Below are 19,033 nucleotides of genomic sequence, written 5' to 3'. Positions count from 1 at the left end.
GGGGCACAGCCGGGAGGTGTGAGCGCGGCCTCTGCCCCTGCCAGCCCCCGGCACCACGACGTCAGGAGTCGGGTTCCCGACCCGGAGGTGTTGAAAAGAGGATCAAGGCCGGCTCCTCTCCTCGGCCCTCCGGACTTGCAGCCATGGCGGGTCCCTCGGGGCCGTTGTCCAGCCGTTCTCCACAACCCGCAGGGCTAGGGACCGGCAGCTGCCCCTTGTCAAAGGAAAGCTTCCGTTCCCACCTGCCCGCCACCGACTCCAGCTGTGGGGGGCTTGGGAAGAACAAGGAATGCCAAGAGGCTGGTTATCAAATCACCGGCGCTGGCACCTTCTGACGCGCCCGAGCCCCTGGGGCCGCAGAGTAACAGACAGGCCGGAGCCGAGGGTCCTGAGTGCGGGGTCACCGCGTGCCCTGGGGCCCTGGAGAACCCGCCGGTCTATGCCACCAGCCAGCAGCTGCCCGGGAATGCAGGAGAAAGACTGCCCAGCCCCCCCACCGCGCCCACCCGCCAGACAGGCTCGCACACCACCCCAGGTGGGGCGCATCCATGGATGGGGAGGGCCGGCCGGCTGGCCCACTGCAGCTGGGAGCCCCTGGTAAGGGGGATCTCAGCAGCCATTGCTGGGGTCCAGGCAGCTGGGGAGGGTCATGCGGGGGAGGGGAAGCCACCCCCACATCCCAGAGGGCGGGGAGAACACCAGTGACACCACCCCAGCAGCCAGCGGTGCTGCCACCAGCCCCCTCTCCGAGCTCTGCCGGGGCGGTGTCAGGGGAACTCCCCGCTGCTGGGATGGCATGTGCTGAACCGGCAGGAGGGGTCTAGCCAGCCCGAAGAGGAGCCGTGCGAGCTCTTCACCATCCCAGCCTAGCTCCTGGGGGAGGGGACCCTGCCATCCCCTCCTCAGCAGAGCACAGGACATGCACAAGGGCTGCCAGGGAGACCCGGCTGGTCCGTATGGGTGCTAGGCCCATCCTGGCCCTTTCAGGGCGGCTGGGGGACTGCTCCTGGGCCACGTTCCACTCCCAGGGGCAGCGGGACGTGCTCGAGGAGGCTGTCTGCTCTGCCGAGGTGGGAGGAGTGGCTCCTGCAGAGGCCTGGACCAGACCAGGGGGGCTTTATGCTGGCACCACCCCACTGAGACAGGGCTGAGTCAAACCCCAAGGCAGGCACTCCAGGCTGGCCTTGGCAAGAGGATCCTCCAAGAGAAGCCAGCAGCCACGGGCGATGGGGAGGTCAGGAGAGCTTGGCCTGCCCGGCCCTGCCGGGGGCTCCTGTCTGCTGGGAGATCAGTGGATTCCAGCTCCGTGTCGCTTCCTTCCTTTCCCTCTCCCACCAGAGATGCTGTGCATTGCCCACCCGTGGCATCCAGAGCCTGGGAGCATGAGCCCCGCACTACAGATCCAGGGTGTGCATCCCGCTGCCCTTCGGGGGCAGGGAGTGTGAACGCTGCACTAGTGCACTGGAGTGCACAAAGGTGTGTGAAGGCCAGCACTGTACAATGGGGGGTGGGGGGATCCTGCAGCTCTCAGGGACTGGGAATCATGGGAATTGCAGTGGGGGGCTCTGAGACCCTGAATCCTTGCACTGGTGTGCCAAGGTGCAGATCCTGGCGGGCCATGGGCTTCCCCAGCCCCAGCGGGCTCGGGCTGTGTCCAAGAATGAAAACACAAGGGAGGGGAGCTGCAGGTTTCCAGCATGGAGGCTTTGGCTGCAGTCAGCAGATCTGCCCACAGCAAATGCTGGAAAACCGGCTGTTCTGGCTGTCACGCGGCTGCCCAGGGAGCCAGAGCAAAGAGCAGCTGACGCCAGACTGAAAGCAGCCGCTGGGAGGGCGGTGCCAGCTGGCGTGACTCTGCATTTTCCCACTATGTTGTCATTGAGCCCCTCCGGCTAGGGACACAGGGAGCCTGGAGATAAGGCGGGTCCCAGGACCCAAAGGGGCTGATGGGGAGGGATATAAACCCAGCTGGGTGCTCGGCCCAGGTCCTGGTATCCTGGTCAGTGGGGAGCCTGGGCCCCGGCAGCAGGCAGGGGTGGTTTGGAACATAAGAATGATTCATCCCCTGCCATCCAATCCCGGCTTCCGGCAGGCGGCGGCTTAGGGACACCCAGAGCATGCTGGACCTGTCCTCCAGGAACTTCTCTCGTTCTTTTTTAATCCAATTATAGTCTTGGCCTTCACAACATCTCCCGGCAAGGAGTTCCACAGGTTGACTGTGCCTTGTGTGAAGAAATACTGCCTGTTGTTTGTTTTAAACCTGCTGCCAATTCATTTCACTCGGTGGCCCCTGGTTCTCGTGTTACGTGAAGGGGTAAATAACACTTCCCTGGTTACTCTCTCTGCATCAGCCATGATTTTATAGACCTCTGTCATGTCCCCCTTTGCCATCTCCTTTCCAAGATGAACAGTCCAGTCCTTTTAATCTCTCCTCATATGGAAGCTGTTCCATTCCCTAGTCATTTTGGTTGCCCTTCTCTGCACCTGTTCCAGTTCTAATCTATCTTTTTTGAGATGGGGCGACCAAATCTGCCTGCAGCATTCAAGGTGTGGGCGTGCCAAGAATTTATCGTGGCATTGTGATATTTTCTGTCTTATTATCTGTCCCTTTCCTAATGATTCCCAATGTTCTGGTAGCTTTTTTGCCTGCCGCTGCTCATTGAGTGGATGTTTTTGGAGAACTATCCACAGTGACTCCAAGATCTCTCTTGAGTGGGAACAGCTAATTTAGACCCCACCATTTTGTAGGTATAGTTGGGATTATGTTTTCCAACGTGCATTACTCTGCATTTATCGACACTCAATTTCATCTGCCATTTTCTTGCCCAATCACCCAGTTTTGCGAGATCCCTTTGTAACTCTTCGCAGCCGGCTTTGGACTTACCTGTCTTCAGTAATTGTGTTTCATCTACAAACGTTGCCAGCAGTGATTGTAGGAGAGAGCGAGCGAGCCTGGCGCACTAGGCCTGGTGTAAAACCTGAGGCCTGGAGCACAGTCACCAAAGTCAGGCCCTGCCGTGAGCCCACGTCAGGCCCTGTATTGCACCAGCTGCTGACAAGTTCACTCTCCAGTACATGGCCTTGGCAAGGGCACTGCTCGCGTTGCTAAAACACCGGCACTGCTGAGAAGCAACAGATGCTGCGTCCGTGTGAACACCCTCCAGAAGATGAGTCCAGTGACATCCTGCCCTAGCACCAGACAAGAGGGCTGGACAGAGGTGAGGAACAGGCATGTTTTGCCCGAGACATCTGGAGCAAGGTAGAAGGGGAGGTAACAAGCAGATGTCATGACACACAGAAGGTGGTTCGTCAGCTGGGTGTCTCCGTCTGTAAATGTCGGGTACCTCACCTTGACTCTGTGGCCAAGGGGACAGCAGAAATTCCCACAGACTGAGCCATGCCCTGCCACAGGGCACTGGTGTGTTACTGTACCACAAAGCCAGGGTGCTAGGACCATGCCTGGCCGAGTGCCCCTGTCCCTGAACCGTGGCTGTGGTCTGTCTCTGGGAGTCACATCGAGGTCCGCTGAATGAGCCGGCAAGCGCGGAGAACACCGGAGCGCCAGGCACAGAAGCACGGAGTAGCTGGAAGAGCTCCAAGGACATTCCAGCTTTGCGCCCTTAGCAGCACGGCTCACGGTTCACCCCTTTTCCCAGGTCATTTGTGAATCTGCTGAGCAGCACTGGTCCCAGCACAGACCCCTGGGGGACCCCGCTATCTACCTCTCTCCAGTGTGAATGCTGACCTTTTAGTCCTACCCTTGGTTTTCTGTCATAACCAGTTACTGATCCAGGAGAGAACCTTCCCTCTTATCCCAGGACAGCTCACTTCGCTTACGAACCTTTGGGGAGGGACCTTGTCAGAGGCTTTCTGAAAATCCAAGTGCGCTACAGCCACTGGATCCCCTGCTCCACCTGCTTCTTGACCCCTCAGAGAATTCAAACAGCTGATTTCCCTTTACAAACGCATGTTGATTCTGCCCTAATGTATCTGAGGAGTGGAATGCTCCCTCCTCTGCACACGACCCATGGCCAGGAGTGGGACCCCCCAGTCAGCAGATGAGCTGCTTTCCTTGCCTCTCCCTTGCTCCGCACGGGGTGTTTGAGGGAGAGCAGCAGCTAACCCCCTGACAGAGTCCCACCTTCATCAGGAGGCGGGTGGGAAGCAGGGCACCAGGATGCCAAGGAAACACGCTTGCTTTGCCGTGGCACACAGGGGGAGCAGGGACTGGCTGTCGCTCGGTGTGGCTGTCAGGCGGCTCCCGGTCCTCCACCCTACTGCTGCGTGCTTGCATTTGGATTCCTCCCATGTGCAGCACGGCAGTGTCTCGGGCTTTCCGCCTCCCCCAGCCCGTTCCACCTGCCTGCCAGGAAGCTTTCCCTGATATTCAGGATGAATGAACGTCTCCCTGTTCAGTCTCACTCTGGTACTCCCAGTGATTCCCCTTTGTACTGTCCAGACGGTAGCGGGGTTGCCTCCTCCAGCTCCCTGGAGCCAGCTCTCGCTCCACCCTGCTCTCCTCTGACCAAGCTGCAGGTTTACTTCCTTTAGTGGCTCCTCCTAAGTCAATGGCTCCAGCCCCTGCCTTGTTTTTGTTGCTTTGCTCTGACCCCGACCGCACCCTTCTGACCCCTGACTCCAGGGAGTACCTGCAAAAACCCTGGGCATTCAGCCCACAGATGCCCCTCCGCAAGGGGCATGCACTCAAACCCCGAGCCCCGGAGGGCACTAACCAGCACACCCCTCTCGCCCAGGACTACAGGTCCCTGAAGCCCTGCATCTCCACCCTGGGCAGGTGGCACAGAGAAGGAGAGTGCCAAGCAGCAAGCAACCAAGAGCCATAACTGCTTGATGGGCAGCGTGGGGAGCAGTTTGTGCACCCCGTGGGGCCTCCTGTCCCTGGAGGAGCAGGCGACAAATGCATGACAAAAGGCGATGGGCCCTGAGTTCCACGCAGCCCCGGGCGATGGGGCTGGAGGCCAGACAGGCCCCGGCCCGGAGGGCTTTGCTCCCGCCCTGCCTGAGCGGCTCCTCCCTCGGCGAGGGACAGAGACACACAGGCTCAGAGCGCTGATGGTGACTTTTACTAACAGTTCCTCGCCGCTGCCTGGTGCCCCCTCGGTGGATGCCCGGGGCTCCCCGCGGCCGGCCCCGCTGGCATCACAGGATGACACACACGACCGACTCCATCTCGTCGGGCGCAGACTCGATCTCAGCCAGCGCCGACGTGAGGTCGCTGAGCGTGAACTCGCCCTCGTCCGGCAGCAGCCCGCCTCCTGTGGCTCCGGGATTGCTCCCCACCTTCTGCCCCTCGGCCAGCCTCTCCTCGCCCTCCTTCACGCTGTCTCCTCCCCCTGGACTCTCCGCTCCCTTGGCCCTACTCTGAGGCGCCAGAGCAGCGCCCGTCTCCTCGCTGGCCCCCTTGCGGGTCCGCCGCGTGCTGCCCCGTCTCTTCTTGGAGCCGCGGGAGTCTGCCCGGTGCTGGCCCCCATCTTCCAGCTCCGACAGGCTGTAGGCCATGGCCCGGTGCAGATCTTTGTCCTCCTCTTCGGGGAGCGCGTAGGAGGAGGCCGCGCTCTGGGGGCGCTGCGGGCTGGGGGAGTCGGACGCAGAGCTCAGGATGTCGTGCTGTTCCTGGCGGCTCAGCCCCACCTGGGGCTCCGCATCGTTGGCTATGTCTGTAAGAAAGAGCCCCCCAAACCCGAGTGATGGCAGGGAAGCAGGGCCCAGGTTCAGACTCCAGATGAGGCTCGGCCTGGATCGCGGGATTGCAGCAGCTGTGCTGGTCGGAGGGATCCGCGGTGAATCCCTCTGTGCTCAGACAGGCGCAGTGGGGGCACGTGGCGAACCCCACAGCCCCCACCTCCAGCCGGGAGATTTCCCTCAGGCCTCTCTGCTGGCACTGCCAATAAGGGGCCAGTCAGCCCCGTTGTGAGGGTCACTGGGCCCGAGCCCCAGCTCAGCCAGTGGCCAATGGCCAGGGGGGTTGCCTGTCCGTCAGCGTCAGAGTGGGGTGCAGGGGCCGTGTCCCAGGAGCCCCGTCTATGCAGCTGGACGCTCCCCTCTGCCCAGGCGCTCACGACACCCCTCTGCTCGCCCAGCACGGCAGGACGCCAGCCACGGCTCCTGAACGAACAGCTCGGGTTCCCGTTAGCTGCACCATGCAGAGTCTACGTTCCGGGCCCCGGGCGGCTGGGCCGATTCCCTCTCCTCTCAGACCTCCCCCAGATCTCCCTGGACAGGGCGCGCGCACAGCGTCACCTCCCAACGGGCACCGCTCGCACGCGCCCCCCGTCCAGAGGCCTCGAAGCGCCGCTCCTCACCATTCACCTCTGTAGCTTTCAGCTCGCCGTCCTCCTCGATCTCCACCCGCTCCTGGCCGTTCTCGATGATCCTGGGAGACAGAGCGTGTGGGTCCAGCGCACCCCTCCGCCCCCCATTTCCCACGCACGTGCACCCCTTCCCTCCCCATCCCCCTCGCACAAACACCCTCCCCTGCACAGTGCCACACACCCCGCATTCTCCCGGCCCGTGAGCTGCTTGCTTGGAAGGCTCGTCCGAGCCATGTGCAGTGGGAGGCCCTGACCTGAGCCGCAAGGAACGGAAAGCCAGCCAGGTCTGGCCCCACTCAGCCTGCTGGGACGTTCAGAGTGTGCAGCTGTGGGTGTCCAGCGCACCCTTGTTCTCAGGGCTGTGCCCTGACCCAGTAGCTCACCCCTGGTTCCACGCACCGGGAAGCTGCTGGACCCTCCCTCCCCGCAGCCCTCCTGAGAGTGAGACTGGGGCTGGGAATGGATCCAGAATCAGTCAATTGTGTGACTCGGAGGGGATGCTGGGCTCCCCCTGGCCGTGCAGGAGCTCCGCTCAGGTTCGCTCCTGAAAGGGGGCGGGGAGCCACTGCTGAAAGCAGGATACTGGATTGGCTGATCCCCCGGAGGGCTCTGGGGTGGTGGGACACGGGACTGGCTGGCCCCACGGAGAGGTCTGGAGTGGCAGGTGATGGGACATGGGACTGGCTGGCCCCTTGATCCGGGCCCCTGGGGCCATAGACACAGTTTGATTTCTACACTGGGGAGAGCAGTTACAGTGAGGCCAATGGGGCTGCGCATGGGGGGGAAATTCCACGCCTGCCCAAGGGTTGCAGTTTGGGGGGGTAACCTCCTCCCCGCTCCTCCAAACTACGCCCATGTCTGGAGCAGCTGCCGTGGTGCTGGGAGACAGGCTGGCTTGGCCAGTCAGCGCCAGCCCCCCTACCTCTTTGTGGTGATGCGTTTGCCGTTGACGAAGGTGGTGGAGGTGGAAACCGAGCGGAAGCCGATTCCTGGCTCAGCGCCGGGGCTGAAGGACGAGGAGAAGAAATCTGAAAAACAGGGCGGCAGCCTCACTGCAGAACCTCCTCCAGCCCAGACCCAGGGAGCCCCGCGGGATCGCAGCGGTTCCCGTGGCCGGGCGGGAGCGGGTGACGGGGTGGCCATGGGTCAGCCGGGGATGCACCACAGGGCGGGTGTGAAACTCGGAGAGGAAACGTTTGTCCGGGATCGCAGGGCGAGACAGTTCCTGGGTCACAGGAGCCGACGGGGGGAGGTTTGGGCTGGGCTGGGAACGGATCTAGATGTTCAGGGCTCAAACAGGGCCAGGACTCGGAAGAAGGACAGGGTGGGGTGCAATGGAGGACAATGGCGCTGGGTTGCAAGTTGGAGCCAGAGGGAGAATCCGTGGCTCCTGGGTGATGGGGAGCCGCACGCTGGTGTGCCGGCTGCCCCTCGCCCCTTACCTGACTGCTCTGGGAAGGCGTAGGAGCAGAAGGAGTAGGCAACGGAGGGGGCTCCCCGTCCATGGCCCCGGGGGCCTCCTGCATGCAGATCTGAGAAGAGGCCCACGTCATCTGGAAAGCAGGAGGTGGGTGGTTAAGTGCAGCCCGGCAGCTAGCGGGAAGTGGCAGTGGGAGAGGGTGAGCTCTGTGCGGGGGCCGTGACAGGAGCCCAGCCTGGAACTCGGCTCCCGCCCTGCCAAGAACATATCCATCCAAACACGTAGCACAGAGCTGCTGAGATGCCTGCTGCAGGCCACCGCTCCAGCCCTTGGGTTCCTGCCCCCCTTTCCTCACCCCTCATCCATCGACTCTGTGGGCCGGGGGCCTGGCCTCTGGGCTTTGTAAGGTTTGTGGTGCTGAATCAATGCTAATACCACCCTCCGACAGGGCATCAGCCAGGTAGGGACAAGCCGCTGCTGAGAGCCAACCGGGAGATGGCCACGCACCTCAGTCCTGTCGGCGAGGGGAAGGGCTGAGCTGGTTGGCGGAGCGTGTCATTTCATTCGTAAATGTCAAGGCTAGACGGGACCATTCTGATCACGTACTCCAACCTCCTGCAGAGCCCAGAGATTCCTGTGTCATGCCCATCACTCCTCGCTGAGCTGCAGCCTATCTCCTGGAGAGGCCCAGGCTTGTATTAAAGACTTCAAATGACATCCCTGGGTGAGCCCGAGCTGGCCCCAGGGTGAATTCCCCGCACTGTGAAACGTTTGCATCTTTCTTCTCCTCCGAATTTGTCTCGCTTCACCTCAGCCAGAGGATATTAGCAACAAGAAGAAGGTCAGGGAAAGTTTGGGCCCCTAACTGAATGGGAGAGACAACCTGATGTGGAAAAAACTGAAGCACTCGGTGCTTATTTTGCCTCTGTCTTCACAGACAAGGTCAGCTCCCAGACTGCTGCACTGGGCAGCACAGAATGGGGAGGAGGTGAACATCCCGCAGTGCTGAAGGAACAGGGTCAGGACTATTTAGAAAGGCTGGACATGCACAAGTCCATGGGGCAACAAACATGATCGGGGGCTGGAGCACAGGACTTATGAGGAGAGGCTGAGGGAACTGGCCTTGTTCAGTCTGCAAAAGAGAAGAGTGAGGGGGGATTTGATAGCAGCCTTTAACTACGTGAAAGGGGGTTCCAGGGAGGATAGGGTTAGGCTGTTCTCGGTGGTGGCAGATGACAGAACAAGGAGCAACGGTCTCAAGTTGCAGGGGGGGAGGTCTAGGTTGGACATTAGGAAAAAGTTTTTCCCTAGGAGGGTGGTGAAGCACTGGAATGGGTTACCTAGGGAGGTGGTGGAATCTCCGTCCTTAGAGGTTTTTAAGCTGCGGCTTGACAAAGCCCTGGCTGGGATGATTTAGCTGAGGTTGGTCCTGCTCTGAGCAGGGGGGTGGACTAGATACCTCCTGAGTTCCCGTCCAACTGTATGGTTCTATGATCTCACTCCGCCTTCGTGGGCAGGATCACAGAGGTCTCAGCTAGCTGAACTCCCGTTCCCATCTCGGTGCTGACCTACCCGTGACTCCACGGGGCTGTGCAGGGCAGCACTGATGGGCGTGATAACTAGGAGGGCAGGCAAAGGTCCATTCTGGTCATCCAAGACCATCAGATGTTTTCCTGTCTGGTGCGAATTCCCAGGGAAGCTTGGCCTCTTTCCCCTCCACTTACAATCCAAGCTAGCAGGGAGCTGGGGCTGTCAGAGCCTTCTCCTCCTCCTCTCTACTTCGCTCCAAGCTGGTCTGTTTCGCAGATCTCTCGTCTGCACATTCAAGGGCTGCTTTGCAGACATTTGATGAGGCAGCTGTGGGCCTGCATCCCGGAGATAGCCCGCAGGAAGAGGAGCTGAGAAGGCAGATGATTGAAGACACACCCTGCACTGTAGGGCCAGGAGCTGATACTGACTCCCAGCTCTCTGTCCCGGGGCAGAGACGGTAAAACGGTCCTGACGGGCACAGCGCTGCAGAGTCAGAAACCTGTGCACACAGACGGCTGTGAATGGCTCAGATGAGGCGTGGGGCCGGTGTGTGCCAGCGCTCCCTCGTGGAGCGTATTCCATGGAGGTGCTTAGGGCAGGATGTGACCCTGCTCTGGGAGGACTCCGACCGGACGGAGCCTGGGAGTCTCGCAGGGCATGTGCTGATAGCTGGATGCCGAAGCTGCGTTTGTTTGCGTCTCTGAGACATGTCTAAGGGGCAGGTTTAGGGAATCCTGAGAGGTGTTCCTGTGATTGCTGGCTAGGGACAGGGAGAAGGTGTCTGCCCCTGAGCAGGGACTAGGGGCAGAGAAGGAGATGGCCACCGACTGATGGCTTCGAGGTGGAGTGGTTTGGCTGCATAGTCTCTCAGCTCGCAATCATTTGCTGGCTAATTCTTCCCAGCATGATAGCATGTGTCTAGGGCTACACACAGAGAAGCACAGACAGGACAAAGCAAGGTCCCTGCCCTGAGGCGCTTCTAATGTTACCTGCACAAAAAGCAAAGAGTATTGGCTGCGGGGGGAGGGCACAAAACAGGGCTGAGGGTGAAACAAGGGGCAGTGGCAAAATGTTGGTGTTGTGTTTCCTGTCTGAGGGTCGTGGGGGGCGCCCACAGGCCGCTAGCATCCCACCGGGGCTGTAATGAACGTGACAACCCCAGCTGGGGCAGGTGAGCAGGGCGGTGGCGTGGGACGGGCTGCGGCACAGCTCCGTGGTGGAGGAAAGGAGTCCCGTTTCCCACCTCAGGAGCAGAGCCTGATCTCTCCTGTGTCACAACAACCCACAGCAAACGGTTACTGGCAGGGGCTCAGCCCTGGCCCACAGCACAGCCGGGCGGAGGAGTTACAGGCCAGGCCTTTCTGCCTCTGTGCTGGTTTGCCTTGGTAACGTGAGGCCTGGCTTGCTGCGGGACCCAAGCCATCAGTCCCCTGGAGCCTGACAGGGTGGGATCCCAGCCCCCCCCAGGCTCTCCCAAGGGGCTGTGACGCTGGGGGCTGGGCCAAGGAGTTCCCATCGGGGCTGAAGGGATGGGCTCTCCTTCTCCCTCTGGCTGTAATCCAGCTGACTGGACCTGCCCAGACAGGGGGTCAGGCCCCCCAGGCGCACGCCCCCAGAGCAGCACATGAGCCGTGGGGATGACTGGGCTCGCCTTGCCTCAGGAGGACTCCAGACGGGGCAAACGCTCACCGAAGAAGTCGGCAAAAGGATCTCGTCCCCCAAAGAACTCTCTGAAGACCTCATCCGCGCCCCGGAAGGTGAACGTGAAGCCCGGAGCTCCAGCACCGCCCCGGGGATCCCCGGTTCCTGGGGGAAAACCAGAGATGGCCATTACAAACCTGCCTCCCGGGGGCTGGGGTGCCCAGAGCGCTGCAGCCCGGAGAAAAGACACCCAGATCTCAGGATGCAATGCATGGGAGCCTGTGCGTCTCCTAGGTGGTCCCCAGAGGGCCCTGGTTGGGAGAGCTTCCCCACACCTCTAACCAGCCCTTAACGCTGGCGGGGAGAATCCTCCTGAGGGTCTGGAGCCACCCGCCCCGCCCCCTACGCGCCGCTGTCTGTGGGGGGGATGGGCCCACGCCAGGATGTATTGGGCAACTCCCCTCAATTCACAGTGTCCTCAGCACCGCGCGAGGGAGAGCGCCTGGTTTTCTGGTGTGCCCCACTAAAATGGTGGTCACAGTCCCAGGACCGTCCTGTCCCTCGGGAGGGTTTTGCAGCGGAGTGGCTGGGGTTGGGCACTACGGGTGCTCCACGCCCAGCTGGGAAGGCGGTTGCCTTATGCCAGGGCTTGCTGGGCACAGATTCCAAGGCGGCTGTGATCATCCAGTCTGATCTGCTACAGCCCCCGGGCTGGCAAACCGCACCCCCAATAGACGGGGTCCCTTTGAACCCAGTGCCAGTCTGCTGGGCAAGGCCTTTCCCCAGGGTGGGTCACTCACCGGACCCCGTGAGCCCGTCCTTGCCGTAGCGGTCGTAGAGGTCGCGCTTGCTCTCTGGAGGGGAGAAGGAGGGAGAAGTCACCCAGCCCATCTCCAGCCGGGTCCGGGTCTCACAGCAGACACAGCGGCCTTTCCACCAGGCTCACCCCACCCCAGCCCATAGGGCTGAGGCATAGGGGGCCTCAGGGGCCCATAGGGGCTTCAGCCCTCACTGCAACTGGGGAAGCAGCCAGAAGGACAGACATGGGACTGCTACAGGCTCTCCTGGGCCAGCGCCTACCTCAAGGCTCCCTGCCCGCCCAGTCAGAGACGGGAGAGCAGGTCTCCCGTGGAAGGGACCCCAAGGGGGTAGGGCAGCAGTGATCAGTTCTCGACAGGTATATGGAGGGCAAATGCTGGGGAGAGGCAGGCAGGGGTTAGGGTGTCCCAGGGCTGTGACTGGGAGGCACAAGGTACGAAGATGGATGGTGGCTCTCCTGTCTGAGCGTGGGGCTGGGATCTGGGCTGTCCCCTTTGGGGCACTACACTTGGGCATGTTGAGAGGGGAGCAATCCTGCATCTCCAGGAGATGGGCTAGGGTCGTCACAGGGCTCCCGGCTCCCCCGCCCTGCTCAGTAGCTGCCTGGGATCAGGGTACCGCGGTCCAGTCGGGGGGTGCTGTCACACTCAGGGATTCCTGTGCCGGGGCATTGCTGGTCTTTCCCTTCACCATCCCAGCACCTTGCCACATCCCTGGGGGGCTGCAGCGGTGACAGAGTGGGGGCGACGGCAGAGAGCGAGCTGGAGGGGCAGGGGACAGACGGGCAGCGGGTAACAAGTCTCTGGTTTGTGCCGGGGTTGAAATGTGGGCAGGGTGGCCCCAGGAGCTGGGCTGGTGCAGGAGCAGCCTGTGGTTCTGCATTGCAGACAGCTGCCCGGCCCGGGACAGGCATTGGCTGCTCACTGAAGGGCCTTCCCTGTCAGCCTCACGCTGCCTCAACTCTGGCTGACCGGTCCGCACCTAGAGCCTCAGTCAACCCAGCTCTGTCCTTGGGGGAGTGAAAGAGCCAGAGCCGTAGTTAAGCCGACCAAAGCCCCGACACAGACACCACGAGGCCCAGGGTAGAATTATCCCAGTAATCTAGTGTCAGGGTCTGTTAGCCCCTCACTGGGACCGGGCAGGTCTTTGGGGTCGGCATCTCTGGAGGAAGCAGGACCCTGAGACAGACACAGCCCCCAGGGCCAGTGGGGAGAGGCCAACTCAGGTCAGCCTGATTGACAGGGCGGGCCGGCCAGTGAGGGAGCCAGGAGGGTGGGGGGAGCCCCGCCCTGCCTGTGAGCTGGAGCTGCCTGGGCAGAGTGGGCAGAGCTAAGGACAGAGCAGCTGGTGGCCAGGAGGCTAGAAGAGGGGCACAGAAAGCTGAGCTGAGCTGGCCCACAGCAGCAGAGCCAGGGGACATCCCAGAGAACTGAGCCGAGCCGAGCCGAGCCGAGCCGAGCCAAGTGCAGCTGTACTGAGCAGAGCAGAGCAGAGCAGAGCAGAGCAGGAGCTGTGGCTGGAGCCATCTGGAGCCGGGTGTGGTGAGCAGCTGGGGAGAGCGAGGGGGACCCTGGGGCGTGTGGCTACTGGCAGAGCACGTGTCTGACTCTCTGCATCCCTGCAGCATAGCCAGGGCCTGGACAGCGGGCCTGCAACGTGTGACACAGACTGTGAACCCCAGAGACACTGTGTGTGGTGCCCCGGGCCAGGGGCAGTCAGTGCTGGGTGTTTTCCTTTCTCCTTTCTCCTCTTTTCTTATTTTGTATTTGATGTTTGGTTGCTGTTTGTGTAACACGTTGTGTTGCTTTGCACTGTGTGCAATGATCAGTGGGTCAGGGACGCGCCTAGTGCAGAGTTAGACCCCAGAGTGGGGACACCCCAGCCCCTGCCCTAAGGGACCATGACAAGATTGGGGGTTGAGCCCCAGGAATCCTGGGCCCAGCCTTGTCGGGCTTACAGGCACCCCACCACACAGGAGAGTGGGAGGGGAGCCCTCGAGGTCAGGTGGGGCTCTGGGTAAAGGGAACAGGGACTCAGATCCTTCTGCTAGCCAACTGCAGCGGGGTAGTGTATAAGCAAGGAAAGTTCCCCACAGTAGCGGGCCCATTGCCCCGCTTACACTAGCACGCATCTCTCGGGGAGTGGATTACCACAGCAATGGAGTGTCTACACGACAGCAGTGCAGCTGCCGCATTCAGGGGGGCCAGAGCCTGGCCCACCTCCAGAGGACCCTGGCCTTCCTACACGGGCTGCAAACGGAGGGCCTGCCTGCTTAGTGGAGCTGGACCTTTCCAGTCTGAGCCCATGGTGCAGAGCCAAGGGGCCGCTGTGGGTCCGGCTCTGTGCAGGGGGGTGACCGTCACCCCAGCAGGGACGGGCTTGCAGAGAGAGGGGAGGGGAGGGACTCGGTCCTGCTGGAAATGCTGATGAACCTTGGATCCACAGGGCTGAGCTCAGCCTGGGGGAGTGAGTGTCTCAGGACTTTTGTCATTTCCAAGGATCTGTGACTCTCCCCAGTGGGTTATAAACTCCCTTGCGCCGCCTGCGTTCTTTGCTTTCCTGCCACCTTGTCCCCGAAGGGGCTGAATGGGATGCCCAGGTGAGGGAGGGAGGGTGGGTGAGCACACAGGGGGCTCAGGAGGTCTCCGAGACTGTTCGAGGTCTAGGATGGCTGGATGGGTGGGAAGAGCTCTGAGCCCAGGCGTGTGCCCCATGGAGCCATGGCTAGAAATGGAAGCACATGGGGCCAGCGACAGGGTCCACTCCCACGAGGCTGATGAGAGGAGGGTGGCACACAGGGCCAGGCAGTAACAAGCTGTCCCCTGTCTACTGGTGAGACACACAGCGCTGGGAGGGACCCAGCGGGCAACCGAGAGGGCATGAGTTTAGGAGCCGCTGACACGTCTCAAAGTGCAGGAAGAGGAGATGAGAGCCTGCTCTGACCCACAGCCACCCCACCCTGTGCACGAGTGCGCACCCACTGCCGGGGCCCACACGGAGCCAGAGGGAGGCAGGGCCGGGGAGGGGAGATGCCAGCCCCTTACTGTCCGACAGCACTTCATACGCCTCCGCGATCTCTTTGAACTTCCGCTCGGCGTGTTCCTTGTTCCCCGGGTTTTTGTCTGGGTGCCATTTCAGCGCCGCCTTCCTGTACCTGCAGAGACCCCAAATGAAAGACAGTGTACGCAGCGATCCCTGACTGTGCCCGTCACCGGGGGCTACCCCCTTCCACTTGTCCCCTCCTTCCCCAAAGAGAGGGACGCCTGCCCCGAGCGCTACTTCACACTTTCCCAGAGCCCTGGGAAGCAGGGATGATCTTCCTCGAGAGCTGTCCGCTTCAGGGAAGCCTCGACAAGCACAGCACCACCCCCATCCCTTAAGCTGCCCCATGTCTCCAGCCAGGCCTTGCCCAGCTGACCCGTGTGTCCGACATAGACATCACCTCTGCTACGTTCAGACATGGCCGGACGCAGGTCCATCCATGACAGACTCTGCAGCCTGCGCAGGGGCGCTTCCTGGTTCAGGGCCTTCCCTGCTCTGGGCCTGTTTCCTGCTCTGGGGTTTATCTGGACGAGCTTCTCCTTTGATGGTGGTTGTGGGGTTTTCACTGAAGTGCCAGGAGGGGCACACGCCTCCTTTAAGGCAGTGGTTCTCAAACTTCTTTGATTGCGCCTCCCCCCCACATGCCTGTAGTAATTTACGCCCTCCACCCTGCCAAACAAGTATGTATCCCGATAAAAAAATCAATCAATGTGCAACTCTCACTAAATATTAAAACCTGTAAGGCAGTGACTCAAACAGAGCCATTCCGGTACGTAGTCATGTCAGTTTTAAGTGAGCTACTGATACTGTAGCTATCGAGGCCTGTGAGATGACAAGCAATTATTGGTTTTATCTTTTCAAGTTCAAGCTCGTTATCCTCAAAAAACCCTGCAAACACTGGAAACGTTTCTACAATCCCACCTTCCACTTGTTCCTTTCAGTGATTAAGTTTCTTCCTGAAGCCATCAGTTTAACAGCAGATTGATGGCGTTGGGACCTTGAAGTGAAACATTCAGCTCATTCAGCGTCTCAAAAATGTCAGCTAAATAGGCTAGGTTCAAAAGCCATTTTGAATCACAGGATATTCTTCATAAGGTGATCCGGTGTCAAGCTGGAACAAGCAGAGTCCATCTTTCAGCTCAGATAAATGCATCAGGATTTTTCTTTGAGATAGCCACCGGACTTCTGTATGTAAAAACAGCGACGGCCGTTCTCATCCCATCTCTCGACATAACCTTGAAAACAATTTCAAATTCCAAGGAGGAGACTTAACAAAGTTCACTAGTTGGAGGGTAGTGAGCAGGACAAGTTAAGTTCCGGTTCAAATGTCTTGGAAGCCAGAGCTTCCCTATGTATAACACAATGTATGAAAACAACATGCAGAGTCACTTCAAGAACTTTTGCTTTCAGTCCAACTCTTTTCCCACCCTAGCTCTGGCCCCATCCGTATATACACAGCATGACCACTCCAGCCCTTCTTCATGCATGAAGATGTCAGGATTGCACAATATTTCTTATCCTGTTGTCTTTCCTTGAAGTGAATTGCAAAAAAATAAATCTTCTTGCAGCTTCCTGTCCTAACCGTACCTCACGTACACAAGTAGCTGAGCTGAATGAACTACGTCTTTAGACACATCGAGTTGTAAGGCGTATTTGGGGTTCTGTTTAACATATTCCATCAGCTGAACCTTTATGTCACTGGCAATATCATCATTGCATGGGGCAACTGCAGCATTGGACAACAGAATGGCTTGAAGTGGAGTTGCAAATTTGTCACCCTGCATAATGCAACACATTGCCAGCGCTGCAGGGAGAATGAGCCTTTCACCCACTGTGTGTGGCTTTTTACATTTAGCAGTTAGGTAGGAAACGTGGTAGGAAACCATTAGTGCTTTTGCCGGGTTGTTTGTTTATTCATAACATGCCATTGACCTTTAAGTTCTCATTCTTTCTGCTGGAAATACTCTGCTGGCTGATCAGCATGCATGGCAGGTTTGCTCTGCAGATGAGATGCCTCTTCAGTTTTACGGGTTTTAAGCTAGCTTGTGCAGCACTTCTGAGCATAAAGCGCACTGTGGGTGCTCCATATTGTCAGTGTATTTTGTGTGTATTCCCCTCGATATTTCCTCTGCTTGATTTTATGCTGTGTTACGGCCTTATCAGTACCACCTTTCACTGTCTGTGTGGCTTGCTTCTCAATATCTCCTGTCGGTGGCGGTGCTTCACTTGAGTCAGTTTCGGCTTCTTTGTTTTTCACTTCAGTGGTTTTTTTTTCTGTTGCACGAATGAGCCAACAATCCAACGTAACAACAGCAAAAGCAAAACTGCCACTGGTCAATGCTTACCATTAAATGACACCGCGTCGGAGCAAACGGATTAACGTAGAGAGGGCAATGACTTTGTATAATGCTAGGCAGACTTAACAGAAATCCGTCAAAATGCACAGTGCCGTCTGGAGCAGCACGTCTCAAACTGGTCGCAAGCCTATTGTAAGGGGGTCACGGTATTGCCACCCTTACTTCTGCGCTGCCTTCAGAGCTGGGCGCCCAGCTGTGAAGGCAGCGCCGCTGTCAGCAGCAGCACAGAAGTGCAGGGGGCATGCAGTATTCAACTGTACGAACCCAGCCGTGACATTTGCTTTTTATGCTCTAACCAGCTTGCAAAAAATGTGCAATTTCTCTGTGATGTAAGTAGACGCCTATTCATCGCTGTGGGTAAAATGTGTGCAGTGAGGTTTTTTCTCTAAAGCATCTCCTCCCCTCTCCCCCCATCCATTCCATGCCCTCCCTAGGGGGGGCTGACCTCCAGTTTGAGAACCTCTGCTTTAAGGAATGGCGATAACTATGCCACACCCCAGCACCTTCCATGGTGCCACCCCAGCCGTGGTTAGTGCCGGACACCACGGCAGGACCTACCCAGGAAGGAGGACCTTCTCCCCTCAAACACCTGCCGGTCCCCTCACCTCCCCCGTGTGCTGCTAGTCTCTCAGGGTCCAGCATGGCCGTGAGTGAACGGTGGTGAGATGGAGCCACAGCCCTGCTGCTGCGCAGGGCCGCGCCTGTTGCTGATGGGTGTTCTGACACTGATTTCAGGAGGAGCAGGCTCGGATCAAAGGCAGGGCTGGCACAGTAACTCCAGCTGCGCCGCGTCTGGTCACCTTTGCCCTCCCATCTCCCTCCCCGTCTCTATCACAGCTTAGTGGGGAAAGGGCGGCCCCTGATGGGACGTTTATGCACAGCACAGGGCATGACTGATGAGCCAGCTTCTAGCCACCCCCTCACATGTGTCCCAGCTCACACTACAGATAGCTCCTGGCAGACGACCCCTCTCCACCGACCCCACCATCCTGGCCTGAGCCACCTTAGCATCGATTCCTAGATCCCAAGGCCCATTGGGACCATCTAGTCTGAGCCCTGCATAGCACAAGCCCGAGAACTGCTCCTTTCCCGAGAGGTCAGCATGGTCCCTGCGGCAAAGCGTGTTTGTCCCCGGTCCTGTTACAGGACGGTGGGAGTCAACGCTGCCTTCTTCCTTGGGGTGGGCCATGGAGATCGCTAGATACCCTGTGTCCGGAGCCCTGCGGGACAGTGCTGGCAAACCCAGAGAGAGGCAGAGGAACGGGGCAATCGGGATGTGTGGGGATGTGGCTGCAGCTGCTCCGAGGAAGCGGGACTTACGCCTTTTTTATGTCATCTGAGGAGGCGCTGCGGGGAATGCCCAGTGCTTCATAGTACTCCACCATGGCGGGTGTGGGTCCTGTGCCGAGGCCAGCAGGGAATCTGGGGGGAAAGGCAATGAAAGGCAGTGAGAGCGGCCAGCCTGCAGGTCTCGGAGAGAGGCACCCACCTCTCTCAGTCCTGTACCTCACTACCAGCAGACGACCTTCCCCACACCATCCTAACACAGTCTGTCTGTCCCAAATCATTGTCCATTTGTCCAGCTCACACAGGTTTTGACCTCAACTCAGCCACTGTTCAGAAATCCACACCTGACTCTCTCTCACCCCCCTGCCGCTCGGCGCAGCCCCTGTGCCGCATCTCTCTCACGGGTGCGTCCCCTGTCCTCTGCATCGTTAGTGTCGTATGTGAGAGAAAACCAGCGTGTCCTAGACACTGCGAGGGGGTGTGTGAACCCCACCCACACGGGCAGGGAGAGGTTAAAGGGGAAGTCCCATTAGCCCTTAATTAAGGGTTAGCTCCAGCTGCGAAGAACCAGCCTGGAGGTTCCTATAAGGGAGGGATGGACAGCT

At 59.4% G+C, this 19,033-nt stretch overlaps 1 protein-coding gene across 1 annotated transcript; it reads right to left on the bottom strand.

Annotated features, from left to right (window-relative positions):
* Positions 1 to 5,074: 5,074 nt before the first annotated feature.
* On the bottom strand, positions 5,075 to 18,526 carry LOC137167825 (dnaJ homolog subfamily B member 2-like). Its single transcript, XM_067570127.1, has 8 exons — positions 18,462 to 18,526; positions 14,787 to 14,896; positions 11,724 to 11,777; positions 10,972 to 11,088; positions 7,775 to 7,885; positions 7,255 to 7,360; positions 6,324 to 6,394; positions 5,075 to 5,678 (listed from the first exon to the last, which is right to left on the bottom strand). Exons 1-8 carry the CDS (start codon positions 18,524 to 18,526, stop codon positions 5,161 to 5,163), a joined length of 1,152 nt encoding a protein of 383 aa, XP_067426228.1. The 3' UTR covers positions 5,075 to 5,160.
* Between the last annotated feature and the right edge of the window lie 507 nt (positions 18,527 to 19,033).

The sequence above is a fragment of the Emydura macquarii genome, unplaced genomic scaffold (genome assembly GCF_026122565.2).
Source record: "Emydura macquarii macquarii isolate MOO-44397 ecotype Brisbane River unplaced genomic scaffold, CSIRO-AGI_Emac_v2 contig_2988, whole genome shotgun sequence".
Lineage (NCBI taxonomy): Eukaryota > Metazoa > Chordata > Testudines > Chelidae > Emydura > Emydura macquarii.
Note: the sequence above shows the minus strand (reverse complement) of the source record. Positions and strands in the feature narration are given on the sequence as shown.

What these genes read in the sequence shown, in the direction of transcription:
- LOC137167825 (XM_067570127.1), bottom strand. Translation starts at nt 18,526, where the DNA reads ATGGTGGAGTACTATGAAGCACTGGGCATTCCCCGCAGCGCCTCCTCA. An exon ending in GTATGAAGTGCTGTCGGACA is followed by an intron (nt 11,778 to 14,786) that starts GTAAGGGGCTGG and finishes TCTCCCCTCCAG; the next exon opens with AGAGCAAGCGCGACCTCTAC. An exon ending in CGCCTTCCCAGAGCAGTCAG is followed by an intron (nt 7,361 to 7,774) that starts GTAAGGGGCGAG and finishes CCTGTTTTTCAG; the next exon opens with ATTTCTTCTCCTCGTCCTTC.